Here is a 17,112-nt window from a genome sequence, read left to right as displayed (position 1 = left end):
AGAGTAACAAGCAGTTTTCTGTTATTCATTAAGTACATAAATTAGTGATACTGAACTACCGTTTTTTATGCATGAGAAGAAGGCTCTTCCCTCCTTCTCTCTCCTGCCTGACTGCACTTCTTTAGCCTGAACAGGGCAATGCCCAAATGCTTTGATTTTCCCTAAGAGCCTATCAGGGAGGTGCATGGCAAAAGAGGATCAGAAATACCAACACATATACTTTCTCTTAGATAGCAAACATAATCTATATTTAACAGAGCACTGAATCAGGATACTGAAACACATTTAGAAAAGGAAGTAGAAAACCTTTTAATGTCTTTTAGATGGAGCTCACCCCTCCATCCACCATCATCCAGAGAGGGAGATGGGGAAGCCAGCTCCATCAGGCCTTCTCTGAAAGAAGAGCCCACCCCTCCATCCACCATCATCCAGAGATGGAGAAAGACAAGTCATCCAGCCTGGAGGGAGTGAAATGGCAGGCCCAAAGCCATCGGGCCTACCCTTAAGAAACAGAGCCTTCCCTCCAGTCCATCTGCCTTGGTCCAGGCCTCAGAGGGAGAGATGAACTCCAGGATCTGATCCCCTTCCCCACAACCATTCCCTTCTCTTTTTGTGTCATCTTAGATTGTAAGCCTGAGGGCAGGGAACCATCTTAATTAAAGCTCGTATGTACAGGCTGTGTTGTACAGTTTACAGCGTAATAAATAAAAGCTTAATTACATAATAATAATAATAATAATAATAATAATAATACAGTGGGCCCTCACCGTTCCGGATCCCGCCACATAAGGCGAATTCCGCCTATGCTCAAGCCCCATTATAAACAATGGGGCTCGTGCACGGTGGCATGGCAGCGCGGCGGCGCGGCGGCACGCGGGGCGCAATGGGCACATGCACCCATTCAATTGAATGGGACGCACCACCCCTTCTGCCCCACGTGCGCCCCGCGGCTTGAGCGCGTATGCTCAAGCCGCGTAAGGTGTGCCCGTGTATGACGCGGGCATGCTGTAATAATAATACACTGATTTCTCCCTTTGATTTTCCTCTCTAAAGTATGGCAGATTTAAAGACAAGATATGGAATTCCAAGAAATAGAATTTTTCATCACCTTAAAGCCAGAATGACTTTTCATTACTGGTAATGGAGAAAATGATTTTCCTAGAACAAATCAGATTTAAATAAATAATTTCTTTAAATGAATTGCAGTTAATTGCCAACTACAAAACTGTCTATGTTAAGCTTTATTTAATCATATAGACTTTTCATTTTTGTGTTGATATATTTGTTCTAAAAAATTGTACAACTACATATCTATATATCTTGAATTGTTATTTTAATTGCTTTTTAACTTCTGGGTGCTGTGAATTTTGTTCAGTGTCATTTAGCATCCCAAACTAGTGAAAATGATATAAATGATTTTATTTATTCTTATGCTTTTCACCGATTCGGGATGCAAAGCGGCCTTGAACAGTAAAAACAAATAAAGTTTAAAATTAACAGCATGCAATACATCATGATCATGATTATCAAAAGTCTTACACAGCTTCCCCATCATGACATGGAGGTGATCCATGAAGACTATTGCTGTGGAGTCTAACTTGTGGCAGATTGTAAGTCTTCAGGTGTGGCACTAGCAGCAGAAGAGAAGGTATGTACAGAGTACAGAGAGGCTCATCATCAGAAGGATGGCTGTCAGATCATTCAGTGTCAAATGAAATTAGCAATGTAACAATTGTGTTGAAGAACTGAACTGAACTGATCTCTACGCTGAACTGAATTGGTGTGGAGAGAGACTAAGCACATTATAAAATAAAAGATCTTAAAGACATACCAGGTATTTTCAACAACAACAACAAAATAGTTTTTTGTGGGTTTTTCGGGCTATGTGGCCATGTTCTAGCAGAGTTTCTTTGCCAGCCACAGATGCTGGTGAAACGTCTGAAAGAAACTCTGCTAGAACATGGCCACATAGCCCAAAAAACTATGGATGCTGGCCATGAAAGCCTTCGACTGAACAACAAAATACTTTTCATTGTAATTGTTCCTAACAGCATACTAGAGATGTCCCCAGATAAAAATTGGTGGGTGAAATAGGTTGTGATGTATAAGCATATAGTAAATGCCCTCTCATGAAAGGAATACTGAGTCCTGCTGTGTTGTAAGCCAACCTCATTGGTCAAGCAGCACATTCAACACTTCCTCCCTGAGTTTGTGGTCACCCCAAGTATGTGCTGATCATCCTGCTTGATGATGTTAATAGGAAATAATTTTCAAGTTGATTAGATGCCATAATGGGTTGATGAAGGGATTGGTACAACTTTTTCTGTTCTAAGGTATCACTGCTATAGTTATTGTATAGGATTATTATAATGTACTGTTTAGTACTCTGAAACAACATGAGCAAAAACATATGTAAAGGGAGTAGTACTGAGGCATACACTGATGATGAAGTGGCATGTTCAGCATGATGGGCTTGGCCTGAAAAGAGTACTTAGGAGATGCTGAGGAAATGTGGAAAGGGTTCACCTACGTCTTGGAGGTTCTAGTTGAAAGTAGATAGGCAAACATAATAAATATATCAAGACCAAGCCACAAAGTTTAACCATGGTTGGAAGATGGATTGTTATTGGACAGTCCAAACCTCCATTTTGTGGTGGACAGAGTACTTCTCTTCTGCACCATTATGACCTCTTTAATCCACAATGCCTAACTCTTCTTAATTAGATTGCACATTTTAACCCATTTTTCCTAAAGGGATGGGGATACAGTATGTGCCTAAATTCTATTCCAAGTTCAAAAGTCTTAAAAAGAATATTACTAAAGGTAATACTGGAGAACCAGCTGTACTGAGGCTATAGGAGAAAAGGCTTTGAAGAGCAGCTTTCCCTTCTCAGAGCACAGTCTTGTTTTATTGTATTTTGTTCATACAGCTTCTCATTTCAGGATAGGTTGAATTTACTCTCTCCCCAACACAGCTGCATTCTTTTAATTGTAACCTGTCCTCGATCCACAGGAAGAGGCAAGCTAAAAATAAATATTATGTGCATGTGTATGTATGAAACATCATGCTTTGTGGGACATTATCTCTCCTTTGACTGATGCTCACTATCATACTTGACTCATCCATTTGTTAGTGCTACATTCTACTTTCATCTGACCACACCAATCATTCCCATCAGTTTAGACACACACAATCCCTTCAAGAACAAAAATCAGGACATGTCCCACAGTCCTGTGATTTTGCAATACTGAGCAAGAGCTGTCAACATGAATGTTGTTATAAAATGAAAATGTTGTCATAAAACAAACCATAATTTCGACAACTTATATAAAGTTTACAAAGTATTTTCCTAATAGATTTTACTAAAAGCAGTATTTATCAAGGATCAAACTGTACTTGTAGTGCACCTCATCCCCAAATGTTTCAGTAGTGTGGAGAAAATATCTAATACATGGCACAGGGTGCTAAACAATTAGAAGACAGTCTTGCCACATGAAAACAGCCATTCTATTAATCATTTTAATGTAGTGGCTGTTGAGTACACCAGTTCTGTCCAGGTACTAAGTTGTGACTGGATGAGAATCTAGTGAGCAGACAGGTGTAGACCATGGTAATGAGCCAAGTAAACCAGGTGATTGTGTTAATTAATTAGAAAGGTATAATTGCCTGGTGTATCTACTGGGTCTTGGGAGCATTCATTGAATCCTGCTCTCCATGCTGTCCTCATGGTAATGTATGCATGCTGCTATCAGGACTTTGTACTATGCCATTCATATTGTTTTTGCTTCAATTTTTTGAGACTTCTGTTAAGTAAAGATTTGTTAATTTCCTCAAACCTCTGCTGTCATTTTTTGCTATTATACTCACACCCCAACAAGTTCTGAGAGCAATTTCTGGTATCAGTGGCAGTAAACTTCTGTCTTCAAGTCACATGTTGACTTAAGGCAACTCAATGAAATTCATAGGATTTACTTAGGTAAGGAATACTGAGAGCTGATTTTACCCCTTCCTGGAAATATATCCTATAACATTCAGTATTCATTGGCAGTTTCCTATCAAAGTACTAACCACGGATGACCCTAATTACCCTCCCCAATAGTTATCAATTCCTAGAGTAAATAACTAGAACTGCCATTGGAATTTATCAAGTTAGAAATTTCTCCAAAGACTCAAGCCTGAAATGCATGGGCCAAATAAAGAAGCTTTCAGCTGCTTTTGTGGCATGACATTTACATGATGCACACCCCCAAAGTGGCCATAAGCCATGCTGAGGCCATGCTCCAGTCCAAAGGACAGGATTTAAAAAAAAGTTGATTTGAATCGACTCATGGCAGGCAAGGCTTGAGACTAAAGGTGGTAGCCTGCTTTGGGAATGGGCCATGCGGCTGCAATGGTCCAAGCCCGATTATGGCCAGAGCAGCCAGAGGCCACTCTTTATCAGACGTCTGGTTCACCCCCCAGAGAATGTTTGGATTTTATTTATTTATTTGTTTAACCAAGGCCTCCTAGTGAGTTTCCATAGTTTAACCATGGCTGGAAGAAGGATTGTGATTGGACAGCTGAAACCTCCATTTTGAGTTTCCTCAGTTTATTCAAGCCCTCATATCTAAACCCAGTACTCAGACCATTACACCATACTGGATTTCACATAACATATATACTTTGATATAATTAAAACTGCAATAGTCTTAAGCCTTGGGTACTTTAATGACATTGAGCATAGTCTTTCAGCTGGCAAGGCAGTTCTTTAAATTTGTAAACTATGTAATATATATATTTTAACTATGTAAGTAAAAAAAAAGAAATAATCTACTGTTTAACATTCTATTGTTTTAAAATGCTGTTGTCCTTTTTCTAAAAATAGGAAATGTCAAAAACTTAAACTAGTGTGTGTGTGTGTGTGTGTGTGTGTGTGTGTGTGTGTTCCCTATCTCATACACAGGAATTCCAGCAATATTTTATCTCGGTTTCTATAATATATGTGAAGATACATCTATAAATGCTATAAATCTACTAATTAAATATTATCACTGATATTATGTTTTTATCAAGTCTGATATTAGACAAAACTATTATAACAACTGAAATAGTTACACACAGATGTAGATGTATAGCCCATCTATAGCCCAATCCCAAAGAAATGAAACACTGATCTGAATGACTGGCCACACAACCATTATTTTTAAGATGGTGCATTGATCCTCAACATAAATGTCATATTTTTATGTATCTTCCTCAAAATACTCTTCAATGGAACAGTTAGCTACTTCAATTAATTTCCTTCAATTGCTTAAGTTATTCTAGCATACCAAAGAAAGATAGCAACAGTATGTTATATAATGCACTATATAGTACACTACAGCAGCAGTATAGTTCACTTGTGCTCCTTACCATTTACAAGTACAATGATATCCCGAAAGTCAATTTCCCCTCTAGCTTCTACTCTTCCTTCACATCTGTAAATGCCTTCATCACTTTTATTGATTTTAAGAATCTGAAGATTATTGTTTGGCAACATTGCAAATCTATCTGGAAAAGAATGTAAGAGATAAAAAGTAGTATCACTAAGTAAAGACACTGCTGTAAACCTGATTCTGAATGTGAAAGAAATGTTTACAAAAAATAAAATATTTAAGCATTATAACTATTGCACTATCAAAGTATTCATCAACAAAATACATTTCAAGTTCCATATAAAATACAATTTTAGAATTTCAGTTCTGTCTCAGATGTTTTTTGTTATAATTTCCTAAAAAAAATCCCCATTCTTCAGTTTAACAGATGTACACAATATAAATAGACAATATCATTCAGTCTAAAGCACCACTTTCTACAACACTAAGAAATTAATGTTAAAAAATATGATAGGGTTAAAAATATGAATGGAAGGGAATTGAAAGAGTGTAAATCACAGCATCAGAGTTAGTTAAGAAGGTACCACTTATGACCAGTACTATGAAGAATAACCACTTCATACTCTTTGTATTCTATTTTTTTTTTAGTCTGTTGAAAATACTAGACAAGACTGGCACAATACAAATCTCTGCCTGCTAAGGATAAAGCTCCTAAATCAAAAAGATCTGTCCTGTGTTGCCAGGCAACTTGGGTTATTGAAAGCTCAATAGCCAAGTTCATCCTTGTGTGTTTGTGTGCACATATCAAAGAGCTATGGAAAATGCATCTGGGGAAAACTCTAAAGGGATCATGAATGGTATGCCTAACTTCACAGATGGTTAACAATTAAAGCAACAAGTTCAATGTCTTAAATTTTGATGGTAAGATATAAATCCAGTAGTCATAATCAACTCTTCTCCTCCTCCGGAAACTTTTCATCTCAGAGTTGGCTTTGATAACACTATTTTTGAGCCAGTTCTACTAGGAATGTGAAAATTAGTAATTCCTACTAAGTTTATCAACTTTCCTCTATAGTATTACAAAAAGGGTCCATTTTATTTCTCAGGAAGCTTTCATCAGGAATGTTGGTACAAAAACAAGGCAATAAAATTAGAAACAAGAGTCCACAAATCTATGTTGATAGATTGGCTGTTGTCTTTATCTCTGCAAGTTACTGCAGGCTCAGCAAGGAGAGATGTTAAAGTGTCAACTTTTAACTTTCTGGGACACATTGTTAATGATTTCATTGACCAGAGGGCTAACAAGTATCTCAAGAAAATATCATTGTCTTTTTTGACATTTACAGATTCTTGAGATGACTTAGAGTAATGGCACAGAGCAACATGACTGCCTCTGTATATGACAAGTTAAAAATTAAATTTAGGGTTGTTTTTTAAAGGCAATTAAAGCAAAACTATAAGGGTGTACAGTTTCTCTTGGATACTCTGATACTCCACAGCTAGTTGTGGAAATTTTCCATAGACATAACCAAACACATAATTTGTTTCTTTTCTTGTTCTTCAATTTCTCTACCGTCATCCCTGATAGAAATGATGGGGAACTCAGAAAACTTAGGCTGAATCTACACTGCCTAATTAATGCATTCTGACACCATTTTTAATTTCCATGGCTCAATATGGAATTCTGGGATTTATAGTTTTGTGAGATATTTAGCCTTCTCTCTCAGAGCACTCTGCTGCCACAACAAACTACAAATCCCAGGATTCCATATCATTGAGCCAGTGTCAAACTGCATTACTTCTGCAGTGTGGTAACAGCCTGAGTCACATATGTGCAACTTTTCTATGGTCTTATTAAAATGTATTACCTATGTGAATTTTTTTTAAAAAAATGAAGAACCACACAGTATTTTATTTTTAAAAAAATGGAAAATAAACCCTTTTTATCTAGTTGTTACTCAGTGTCTTTGAGCTGCTACTCCTATGCTGCTGTATCCCTATGCAGGCAACAGAAAATAAAATAAATTCAGGACCACATGTCCCAGGGTTGAGAAATGTTATAGCAAAGTATACTGCAGTGATCTTATATTTTAACTAACTCTCTTAATGATTGCAACATTATTCCTTATGTTATTGTGCATTTGGCTGAATGTAGATTGTAAACATATAATTTAAAGAGTTACCAAAATACTAACTGTCAGCAATATTTGAGATTTCCTCATTTTGATACAACCAGCTGACAATAGGTGCAGGTGAGCTAGTAACACGGCAAATGACTTGTACATCTTCTCCTTGGACAAATTCCTGTGGTGATGTGATATCTTGGAATGTGAGCTTTTCTGAGAAAAAAGAAACACATTTAACCCTTTCTCCCAACTTTTGCTGATAATTTCAATATATATATATATATATACACACACACACACACACACATATATATATATATATACACACACTCATAATAATTAGATTTTTTTCACACAATAGTGTTAAACGTGCTGCATAAGATATGAAAGATTGATCATCATATTATTTTGTTGCAGCAGAAATAAATAAAAATACTTTAAAACTTTTTTTTCCACAAATAATTTTTTACAGGAATAATCTTTGATAAGCTTTATCTGGTAAGCTTTAATCTCCAACAACAACAACAACAACAACAACACTTGCCAAAATAAATGCCTTAGTTTTAAGGACCCTCATGTTTTCCATAAAACTTCTTCAAAATGAATTGATTCTCCTAAATGAATAGGCTAGCACTGTCACCTGGACAGTTTTTTTGACACATTTTGGGTACCCAACAATAGGAGAATTGGTATCAGTATGAAATATGTATATGAACTACTAAATGTACACACCTTCCAAGAGAAAAGGACCTTTTAAACAGGGCAATCAAAAAAGAATTTTCTAATAAATTGGGTTTTCTTAAGCCATTTCTTTTTAAGCAAATCCTTAAGATTCCTGTTACACATAAGTGTGTTAGGAAGAGAAAATTTGGGTTGTGAAGCTGCATTAAAGCTTCTTTTCATGTACATACCTTTTTTAAAAGAGAGCCAGAAAAGGCCATTAACTCTTAAATTACATTTACAATACTGTACTCATAATTTTGTACAATATTCAGAAAGAGAAGATCATACCATTAGATTTATATTTCCATTTGAATTTTACTTACGGTAAATTTCTAAAACAACAGTAGCTTCTTGAGTTAATCCTCTTGAATCTGTTGCTTGACACCTGTATATTCCAGCATCTTCTATATTAGCATTGTAAATAGTTAGCCGTGATCTGACACCTTCTTTTTGTACTACCACTCTTTGATTAGAAACAATCTTCTCTCCTTGTGGATTGTACCAATCTATACTCTCAGGTTCACCAATTACTAAAATAAGATAAAATGAAAGCATGAATAAATCCATACACATATATACATACAATATTTACATGCAGATATTCTACAGCCAAACTTACTTTTTAGGAAGAAAATTACATGTACTTTTTTTAATGTCCAAGCAAACATCTTTGGTGTCTTTTCAAGCAGAAAAAAAAATCATTTGTAGATGGTTATGTCTAACAAAATACTTCTAGAAATTAGCTTTTGTGAATGACATCCACAGTCTACACAATGTCACTGTAAATGCCCTTGTGAATCACTGCATAGAATCGTAGAATCATAGAGTCAGAAGAGACCAGAAGAGGTATCCAGTCCAACCCCCCTGCCATGCAGGAACTCACATTCAAAGCACCCCTGACACATGGCTATCCAGCCTCTGCTTAAAAATCTTCAAAGAAGGAGAATACACTACACTCCAAAGAAGTGTGTTCCACTGTCAAAGAGCTCTTACTGTCAGGACATTCTTCCTAATGTTGCGGTGAAATCTCTTTTCCTGTAGTTTGAATCTGTTGCATTGGGTCTTACTCTCTGGAGCAGCAGAACACAAACATGCTCTATCCTTAATATGGCATCCCTTCAAATATTTAAACAGGGCTATCATATCACCTCTTAACCTTCTCTTCCCCAGGCTAAATATTCCCAGCTCCCTAAGTCTCTCCTCAGAAGACATGGTTTCCAGACCCTTCACCATTTTGGTCACCGTCCTCTGGACATGATCCAACTTCTCAACATCCTTTTTGAATTGTGGTGCCCAGAACTGGACACAGTATTCCAGGTGAGGCCTGACCAAAGTAGAACAGAGTGGTACTATTACATTCCTTGATCTAGGCACTATACTTCTATTGACCTGAAATCACATTGACTTTTTTAGCTGCCACATCACACTCATGTTCAACTTGTAGTCTACTCATGTTCAACTTGTAGTCTACTAGAATGCCTAGATCCCTTTCACACATAATAATAATAATAATAATAATAATAATAATAATAATAATACCACAATTAGAAGAATAAAAGCATAAAAATATAAAACATAAGGAGCTAAAACCATAACAGCAATCAGTCACGGAGTGGGGGTGAGTTGGGAGGCTGGGCTTATATCTTCATAAAAGGTCAGGAGGACAAGCACGGCGAAAGAGTTCTGCCTTTATCGCCTTCTTAAAGGTTTCTAGGGATGTGACAAGGTGAGTCTCCTCTGGGAGACCATTCCAAAGTCTGGGGGCAGCTATACTGAATGCCTTTAGGGAAGTATACACATGTTTGGATGCTGGTGTCTCCAACAAGTTCTTCCCACTTGTTCTAAGAGTGCAGGGCGGATTGTATAGAGAGATGCAGTCCCGTAAGTAACCCGGACCCAAGCCATGTAGGGCTTTAAAGATAACAACCAACACCTTGTACTGTGCCCGGAAGCTAATTGGGAGCCAGTGTAGATCTTTCAAAATGGGTGTTAGGTGGTCAAATCTCAATGAGTTAGTGACCATCCTGGCTGCCGCATTTTTTACTAATTGAAGCTTTCGAATGATACAAAGGTAGCCCCATGTAGAGCGTGTTACAGAAATCAAGACAAGAGATTACCAGAGCGTGTACTACAGCTTCAAGGTCCTTTCAGTCAAGGTAGGGTCGCAGTTGGCATATCAACTCAAGTTGGTACCCAGCACTTCTGGCCGTCACATCCACTTGAGATGACAAACGTAGAGACGGATCCAGAAGTACTCCCAAACTGCAAACTTCATCCTTCAGGGGAAGTGTGACTCCTCCAAGGAGTGGTGGACAAATTTCCCTCCCCAGACCTAAGGAACCTAATGCTGTCAAGCCAGGTGTTTCCCATCCTGTAACTATGCATTTCATTTTTTTCTGCCTAAGTGCAGTACTTTAAATTTCTCACTGTTGAAATTCATTGTGTTAGTTTTGACCCAGCTTTCTAATGCATTACGGTCATTTTGAATTTTAATCCTGTCCTTTGGGGTATTAGCTACTTCTCCCAATTTTTTCAAATAGTCAACCAAAATCAGTGAGGAATTATGTGAAGAAGAAAACAAACTGTTTTTGATGTAATACATCAGATGTAGTTTCTGAGAAGTAACTCTGATTACAATGTAGTTTAAACTTGCTTTGCTATTTTTGTATTCACCCCCCCCACACACACACACAAAACAATGGAATTTCTCCAAAAACTGTCTGGAAAAAACAAAGCAAATCATTTTCTTCTTTACTAACAGGTTTTTAATACCCTTTTCAATTAAATAGGCTAATTATGTCTTCTATCCTTCAGTGCATGATTGTACAGAGGTTATTAAGTCCCCCCCAAATTTTATTATAATACAGGAATTGTATAAAATGTCAACATATAAAAACAACATTAATTGTTATTAATAACAAAATAACCATATGATATGGTTCTCCTTCATGATTTGGAAGCATAAACATATTCTTTACTATGACAGTTTAGGAAGCCATGCTACCTCATTCATCAACATGAACTAAGATTTATTTGTTTCAGTTAACAAAACTGAAATGAGACAAACATGCCATTGTTAATTATTGTTCTCTTCTGATGAAACACTGAAATTTATTTCAGAAGCGTTCCATCAATAAATGCCAGATTGTTAATCCATCACTGTCCTCATGATGAGTCACACAAAATCAGTTCACACTTTTTTAAAAAAAATATCTAATTGATCCAGCACAAATAATGACTTGAGCATTAGAAGATGTGATAATCAGGATGAAAAAATCAGAACCATATCACTGGAAATTCTCATTACACAGTTTCAGCATAATTTCACTGTAACATCTGAGGGAAAATTTCCCAGTAGATGATACCCTTCATCATTTATTCCCTATCAGAAGATGTATATTTTAAGTTCAAATAATACTCATCTCCTGATAGGCAGTGGCCTGTTACAGACAGCCAAAATAAAGCTGCTTCGAGTCACAGTGGAGGTATGGTGTTTCAATGATGCATGTGTCCTAAGAGTCCAGAAGCCACACCAAAGCCACACTCCAGTCCTTAGGGCTGGAGCGTGGCTTTGGTGCGACTTCTGGACTCTTAGGATGCATGCATCATTGAAACACCATACCTCCACTGTGACTCGAAGCAGCTTTATTTTGGTTGTCTGTAACAGGCCAGAGACAGTCAAATTTCAGCCTTCCCTGATTTCAAGTCATTTTAATAAGGCTTTTGAAAGAAACAGCATGATGCACAGTACCTTTTTTTTTCATTCAAATGAATACGGTTCTTTATTATCAAGTGGACAAAGAAGTAATACATCCAGGACAGTTTTTTTTAAAAAAAATATGCTGAAGTTATGTAACAATGCATACCTGTACATGTGAAGAACTTGGATACGCCAACACTGACTTCTACCTTGCTGAGAGAAATTGATACTTGAAGTGCTGCAAAACACAAAAAAGAACAATATTTAGAACTTTGTGTGCACCATTTAAGAAGAAGAAAAAAACCAAACACCATACATTAAACCCATACATATAATCTTTTCTTTCTAAACTAAAATCCTATTTGAAAGAAACCATATGACCTCTTGGAATAGTTACAGTACTTTAAACAACAACTGGGTAGCAGACTTCAGAGACTAGGAGTTCTGTGGCCCATATGAGTAAGAGAATTGAATTCTTGCTTTTCCTATTCCAGACCTAGACAACCTTCAAGCACTTAACTATGCATATTTTGCAGGAATATCAATCTATCTGTCAAAACATCTTTGCATTTGAGTACAATCCTACATACATCTATCTGGGAGCACAGTGCTGTATTGTTGCTTGTATCACATAATTAATAATTTCACTAGAGCTATTTACTCATCTATTTTTACATATCAGAGTAAAATATTAAAGACTGTAAATTAAGGGGAGATGACATGATAGTTCTTTTACACACTCCATTTTTTCAAAGAAAAGATCAAATAATTCATTTGACCTTGGAAGCACAAATATAGGTTTGCTCTATAGGTCGTACATGTTTATTCAAAAGGCATTTGTTTATTGGTTTAAAACTTCTTTTCAGGCCAAATAATGTTCAAAAAGCTAGACTGTGATCGGTTGAAATCCAGCATAGTTAAATGGTGCAGCATAGTTTAATTTTAAAAAAAAAATAGTGATTAGAAATTTAAGAAAAAAGAACAAGGGTCTAGAAATAAGGCATGAAAAAAAAAAGAAAGGGAGAGAGAAAGAGAAGAAAAGAAAAGAACAATGAAAAACTTGAGAGGGGAAAGAGTCTAACTATTTTTGACTGTTTGACTGCAGGGAAGTTGGCAAGCTCATGCTTGGAATAGCCACTGAAATCCCTCTTTGAAAACTTTGGAGCACAGGTGACAATTGAGTCTAGCAAATCCAAAACACAGTAGATCTCATATTATACTTCTAACTTCAGAAGCACAGCCAGTGTTTTCCATACACAGCTATGCAGGCCAGTTTGTTAAAAGAAAACAGGAACTGACTTTGTATGAAATGTTGATGTATCGGTCATGGCTTAGTCACAAGCACTCAAGAAGGCACCCAAACATACAGTTCTTGTGCATCTGAAAACTCTATTCTATGTTCCCCCTCTCTCAGTCACTAAGATTTCACTCACAAAACAAGATTTCTCTCCTATACCCCCAACACCATTCCCACTGTTCACAAAGGAGCTGGATTAACTGCCAAAATCCACAGACCAACAAACACAAGTTGGGGGAAGGAAATTAAACATAGAAGTAAATGGATTGGAGGTGGGTATAAATTGTTATGCTGCCTTATGTATTTCTTATCAAATTTACAGAGAAGAAAAAACAACTGGAACATTGTTTTCTTCTGAATGACAATCACAATTTTTAAAATAATTGTTTTTCCTGTTTGTTATACTTATGCTAGTGACAGATCCACACTTTGATGAAGGACATTGTTTTAGTGTTGGCAACCAATTAGTTCACCCACATTTACATGTAGTGGAAAGGCAGTTTGGGAAGACACACAGGAGTCTTCTTATGGAACTATAAAAACATAATGGCAAAACACTTATCAGACAAATGATGGTGGGCTGAAGTCCAGAAAGCTTCTGCTAGATAAAAATGGTTTAATCTTTGAGACACTACAGACTCTTGCTTTTACTGCAACAAACACCAGCTCCTCTTACATAATTCTAGTAGTAACCATAAACACTTTTTAATGAAAGGATTAGGAGCCATTTTTGCTAGCATGCTATAAATAGGATTTCTTGTCAATGAAAATATTTGCATTTCTACTCACATAGATTCCATATTAAGCTGTTCAGTCTCTTCAGTCATAGTACCCATCTCATATTTCACAAGTACAGTCCTACATGATGTGGGAGTAACCATTTTTTGTAGTTCTTGGGCAAAGAATTGTTGTCTACACAAAATACTGTAGAAGAATTATTCCCAATTTGGGGTGAAACAGACAGCCCCAAAGGGGCAGCGTGACATCACTCCTGAGAGCCAGATTGAGGCTGTGGCAACTGCATGACACAGCCCCAATTCAGCCAGCATCTGTCCCAAATAGGAGTGGAAAAAGTACGCTTGTATTTGGAGCAGAAAAAGATGACCCTTTGCCTCTAGGGCCAGCTTTTCGCTGGCTCTGGAGTGAGTGGAATCTGAACGCCATGCCCCCAAGTGACCCACAGGTCTGATGGCGTGTAATCACCAATGGGGCTTCTGGGCGACTCGGGGGCATTGCATGTCTAAACACCATGCTCCTAAGACAGCTAGAAGCCAGATTTACCAGGCTGTATGTTTCGGCCCTTTGATTATTTGAGCCTGCCTTCAACATATTCCCTATCTTTCCTGAATTTCATATACAGAGGCCTTTATTTATGTGCATGGGGGCTAAGATGGAACACTGTTTTGAAAGTTAACATTGTTTCATTATTTATCTGAAAAAAAAATATCACATTCCAGAAAAGAAAGTTTGGCTACATTTTGCATTCAAATGTTTCAAATTTACAATAATGATTAAGGAAAAGCAAGCTAGCTCTTAATAAGTACAGTGGGCCCTTGTTATCCTCTGGGGTTTGGTTCAAGAACCTCCCATGGATAACAAAATCCATGGATGCTCGAGTCCCATTCAATTCAATACATAGAAAATATATAAAATGGAAAAATCAAGGTTTTATTTCTGGAATTTATATGTTTTTAAAGCATTTTAAAGCTGCGGATGCTTGAATTCGTGGAGAAAAAAATCCATGGATAAGGAGGGCTGACTGTACTTAAATTATACAAAAACAGTATCTTTCTTTGCAAGCATACTAACATATAGGATAAATTACTGGTGAATATTATAACACTTTTTTCTACTTTGTATGATTATTAAAGTGTGTTCTTCAACTAAATTCTGCAGATAAAGTTTAAAAGAAACCTGGATGGCTGGGCATTTTGAACACTATTCATGCAAATGTAAGTTCAGAAAGACATACCCAGTGGTCTTGCTACATGGAAGAAACTTTCCAAAATAAATCAGCTGTTACTGCAAGGCACAGCCTTCAGAATATCATAGGGATTATGAGACTTTGGGTAAGAAGTTGAAAGAGATGGATGCACAAGTTGTCATCTCGTCTCTCCTCCCAGTTGAAGGTCATGGTCCAGGAAGGGAGAAAAAAATAGCAGATGTAAATAACTGGCTCCATAGATGGTACCGCTAAGAACGGTTTGGATTCTTGGACCATGGGCTGCGGTTCCATGAGGAGGGACTTCAGGCAAGGGATGGGTTGCATCTCACACCAGTTGGCAAAACTGTTTTTGCCAATAGTCTCAAAAAATTGATCAGGAGGGCTTTAAACTGAGTTATGTGGGGGAGGGAGACAGTATTCTGGAAGGCAAAAGGGCTGGAGAAAATAGTCAAATTGACACAGAGGGAACAAAGCAAACAGTGCAAGGACCCAAAATTGGGAGGCAAAAAACCTTGCACAGGCAGCAAGTCAAATGGATACATGGTCTTCTATGTCTCTACACTAATGCACAAAGCATGGGAAATAAGCAAGATGAGCTTGAACTCCTAGCACAACAAAGCAAATATGATATAATAGAACTCACAGAAACCTGGTGGGATGAGCCTCATGATTGGAATGTAGAAATAAAGGGGTATAACCTTTTCAAAAGAAACAAGCCAAACAGGAAAGGAGGAGGAATAGCCTTATATGTCAGGGACATTTACACCAGTGAAGAGATCCAAGACATCAGTACTGGCAGCCAGGTGGAGAGCATCTGGATAAAAATTAAAGGGGAGGGAAACAACAGGGATATTATTATGGGAGTCTACTACAGACCCCCAGGTCAGCTGGAGGAATTGGATGACGCCTTTCTAGAACAGATGACTTCATATTCAGAAAGGAGAGATGTAGTAGTGATGGGTGACTTCAACTATCCTGATATCTGCTGGAAGTCAAACTCAGCCAAATCCTCAAGGTCTAGCAAATCCCTCACTTGCCTTGCAGACAATTTCATTGTCCAAAAGGTGGAAGAGGCAACAAGGGCATCAGCTATTTTGGATCTGATCCTAACCAACAGGGATGACCTAGTAAATGTAGTGCAAGTGGTGGGATCCTTAGGTGGGAGTGATCATGCACTCCTGGAGTTTGTTATACAGTGGAAAGGAGAAGCCAGGAATAGTCAGACACACATTCTAGACTTTAGGAAAGCTGATTTTAGTAAACTCAAAGAAATACTGGGGGTGATCCCATGGTCAGCAATAGTAAAAGAGAAGGGAGTTAAAGACGAATGGGAGTTTCTTAAAAAGGAGATACTGAAGGCACAATTTCAAACAGTTCCAATGAGGAAGAAAACTGGGAGATGGGTCAAGAAACCAGGATGGATGACTGTGGCCTGTTACAGACAGCCAAAATAAAGCTGCTTCGAGTCACAGTGGAGGTATGGTGTTTCAATGATGCATGCGTTCTAAGAGTCTAGAAGCCATACTAAAGCCATGTTCCATTCCTTAAGGCTGGAGCGTGGCTTTGGTGCGACTTCTGGACTCTTAGGACGCATGCATCATTGAAACACCATACCTCCACTGTGACTCGAAGAAGCTTTATTTTGGCTGTCTGTAACAGGCCTAAGGAACTTTCAACTCAGGTACGTTTTAAATGGGACATGTATAAAAAAATGGAAAAATTGGGAAATCACCAAAGAGGAATTCAAACAAATAGTGAGCATGTGAAGGGGTAAAGTCAGAAAAGCTAAAGCGCACAATTAACTAAGGCTTGCTAGAGAGATTAAGAACAATAAAATGGTTTTTTTTTTTTTTTTTTGGATATGTCCGAAGCAAAAGGAAAAAGAAGGAAATGGTAGAGCCACTGCATGCAGAAAATGGCAAAATGCTAACAGAGGACAGAGAAAAGGCAGAATTACTCAACACAT

The 17,112-nt window shown here is 37.5% G+C and overlaps 1 protein-coding gene across 1 annotated transcript in view; it reads right to left on the bottom strand.

The window, feature by feature from the left end:
- NCAM2 (neural cell adhesion molecule 2) overlaps window positions 1–17,112 on the bottom strand; it is a 290,517-nt gene that overhangs the window by 141,112 nt on the left and 132,293 nt on the right. Inside the window, exons 2-5 of the mRNA XM_042459409.1 lie at window positions 12,071–12,142; window positions 8,528–8,734; window positions 7,551–7,694; window positions 5,393–5,530 (exon numbers count right to left, since the gene is read on the bottom strand). Coding sequence (XP_042315343.1) covers window positions 5,393–5,530; window positions 7,551–7,694; window positions 8,528–8,734; window positions 12,071–12,142 — 561 coding nt within the window. The remainder of the gene's footprint in view (window positions 1–5,392; window positions 5,531–7,550; window positions 7,695–8,527; window positions 8,735–12,070; window positions 12,143–17,112) is intronic.

Source organism: Sceloporus undulatus, chromosome 3 (assembly GCF_019175285.1).
Source record: "Sceloporus undulatus isolate JIND9_A2432 ecotype Alabama chromosome 3, SceUnd_v1.1, whole genome shotgun sequence".
NCBI lineage: Eukaryota > Metazoa > Chordata > Lepidosauria > Squamata > Phrynosomatidae > Sceloporus > Sceloporus undulatus.
This window is presented reverse-complemented; position numbering and strand designations above follow the sequence as displayed.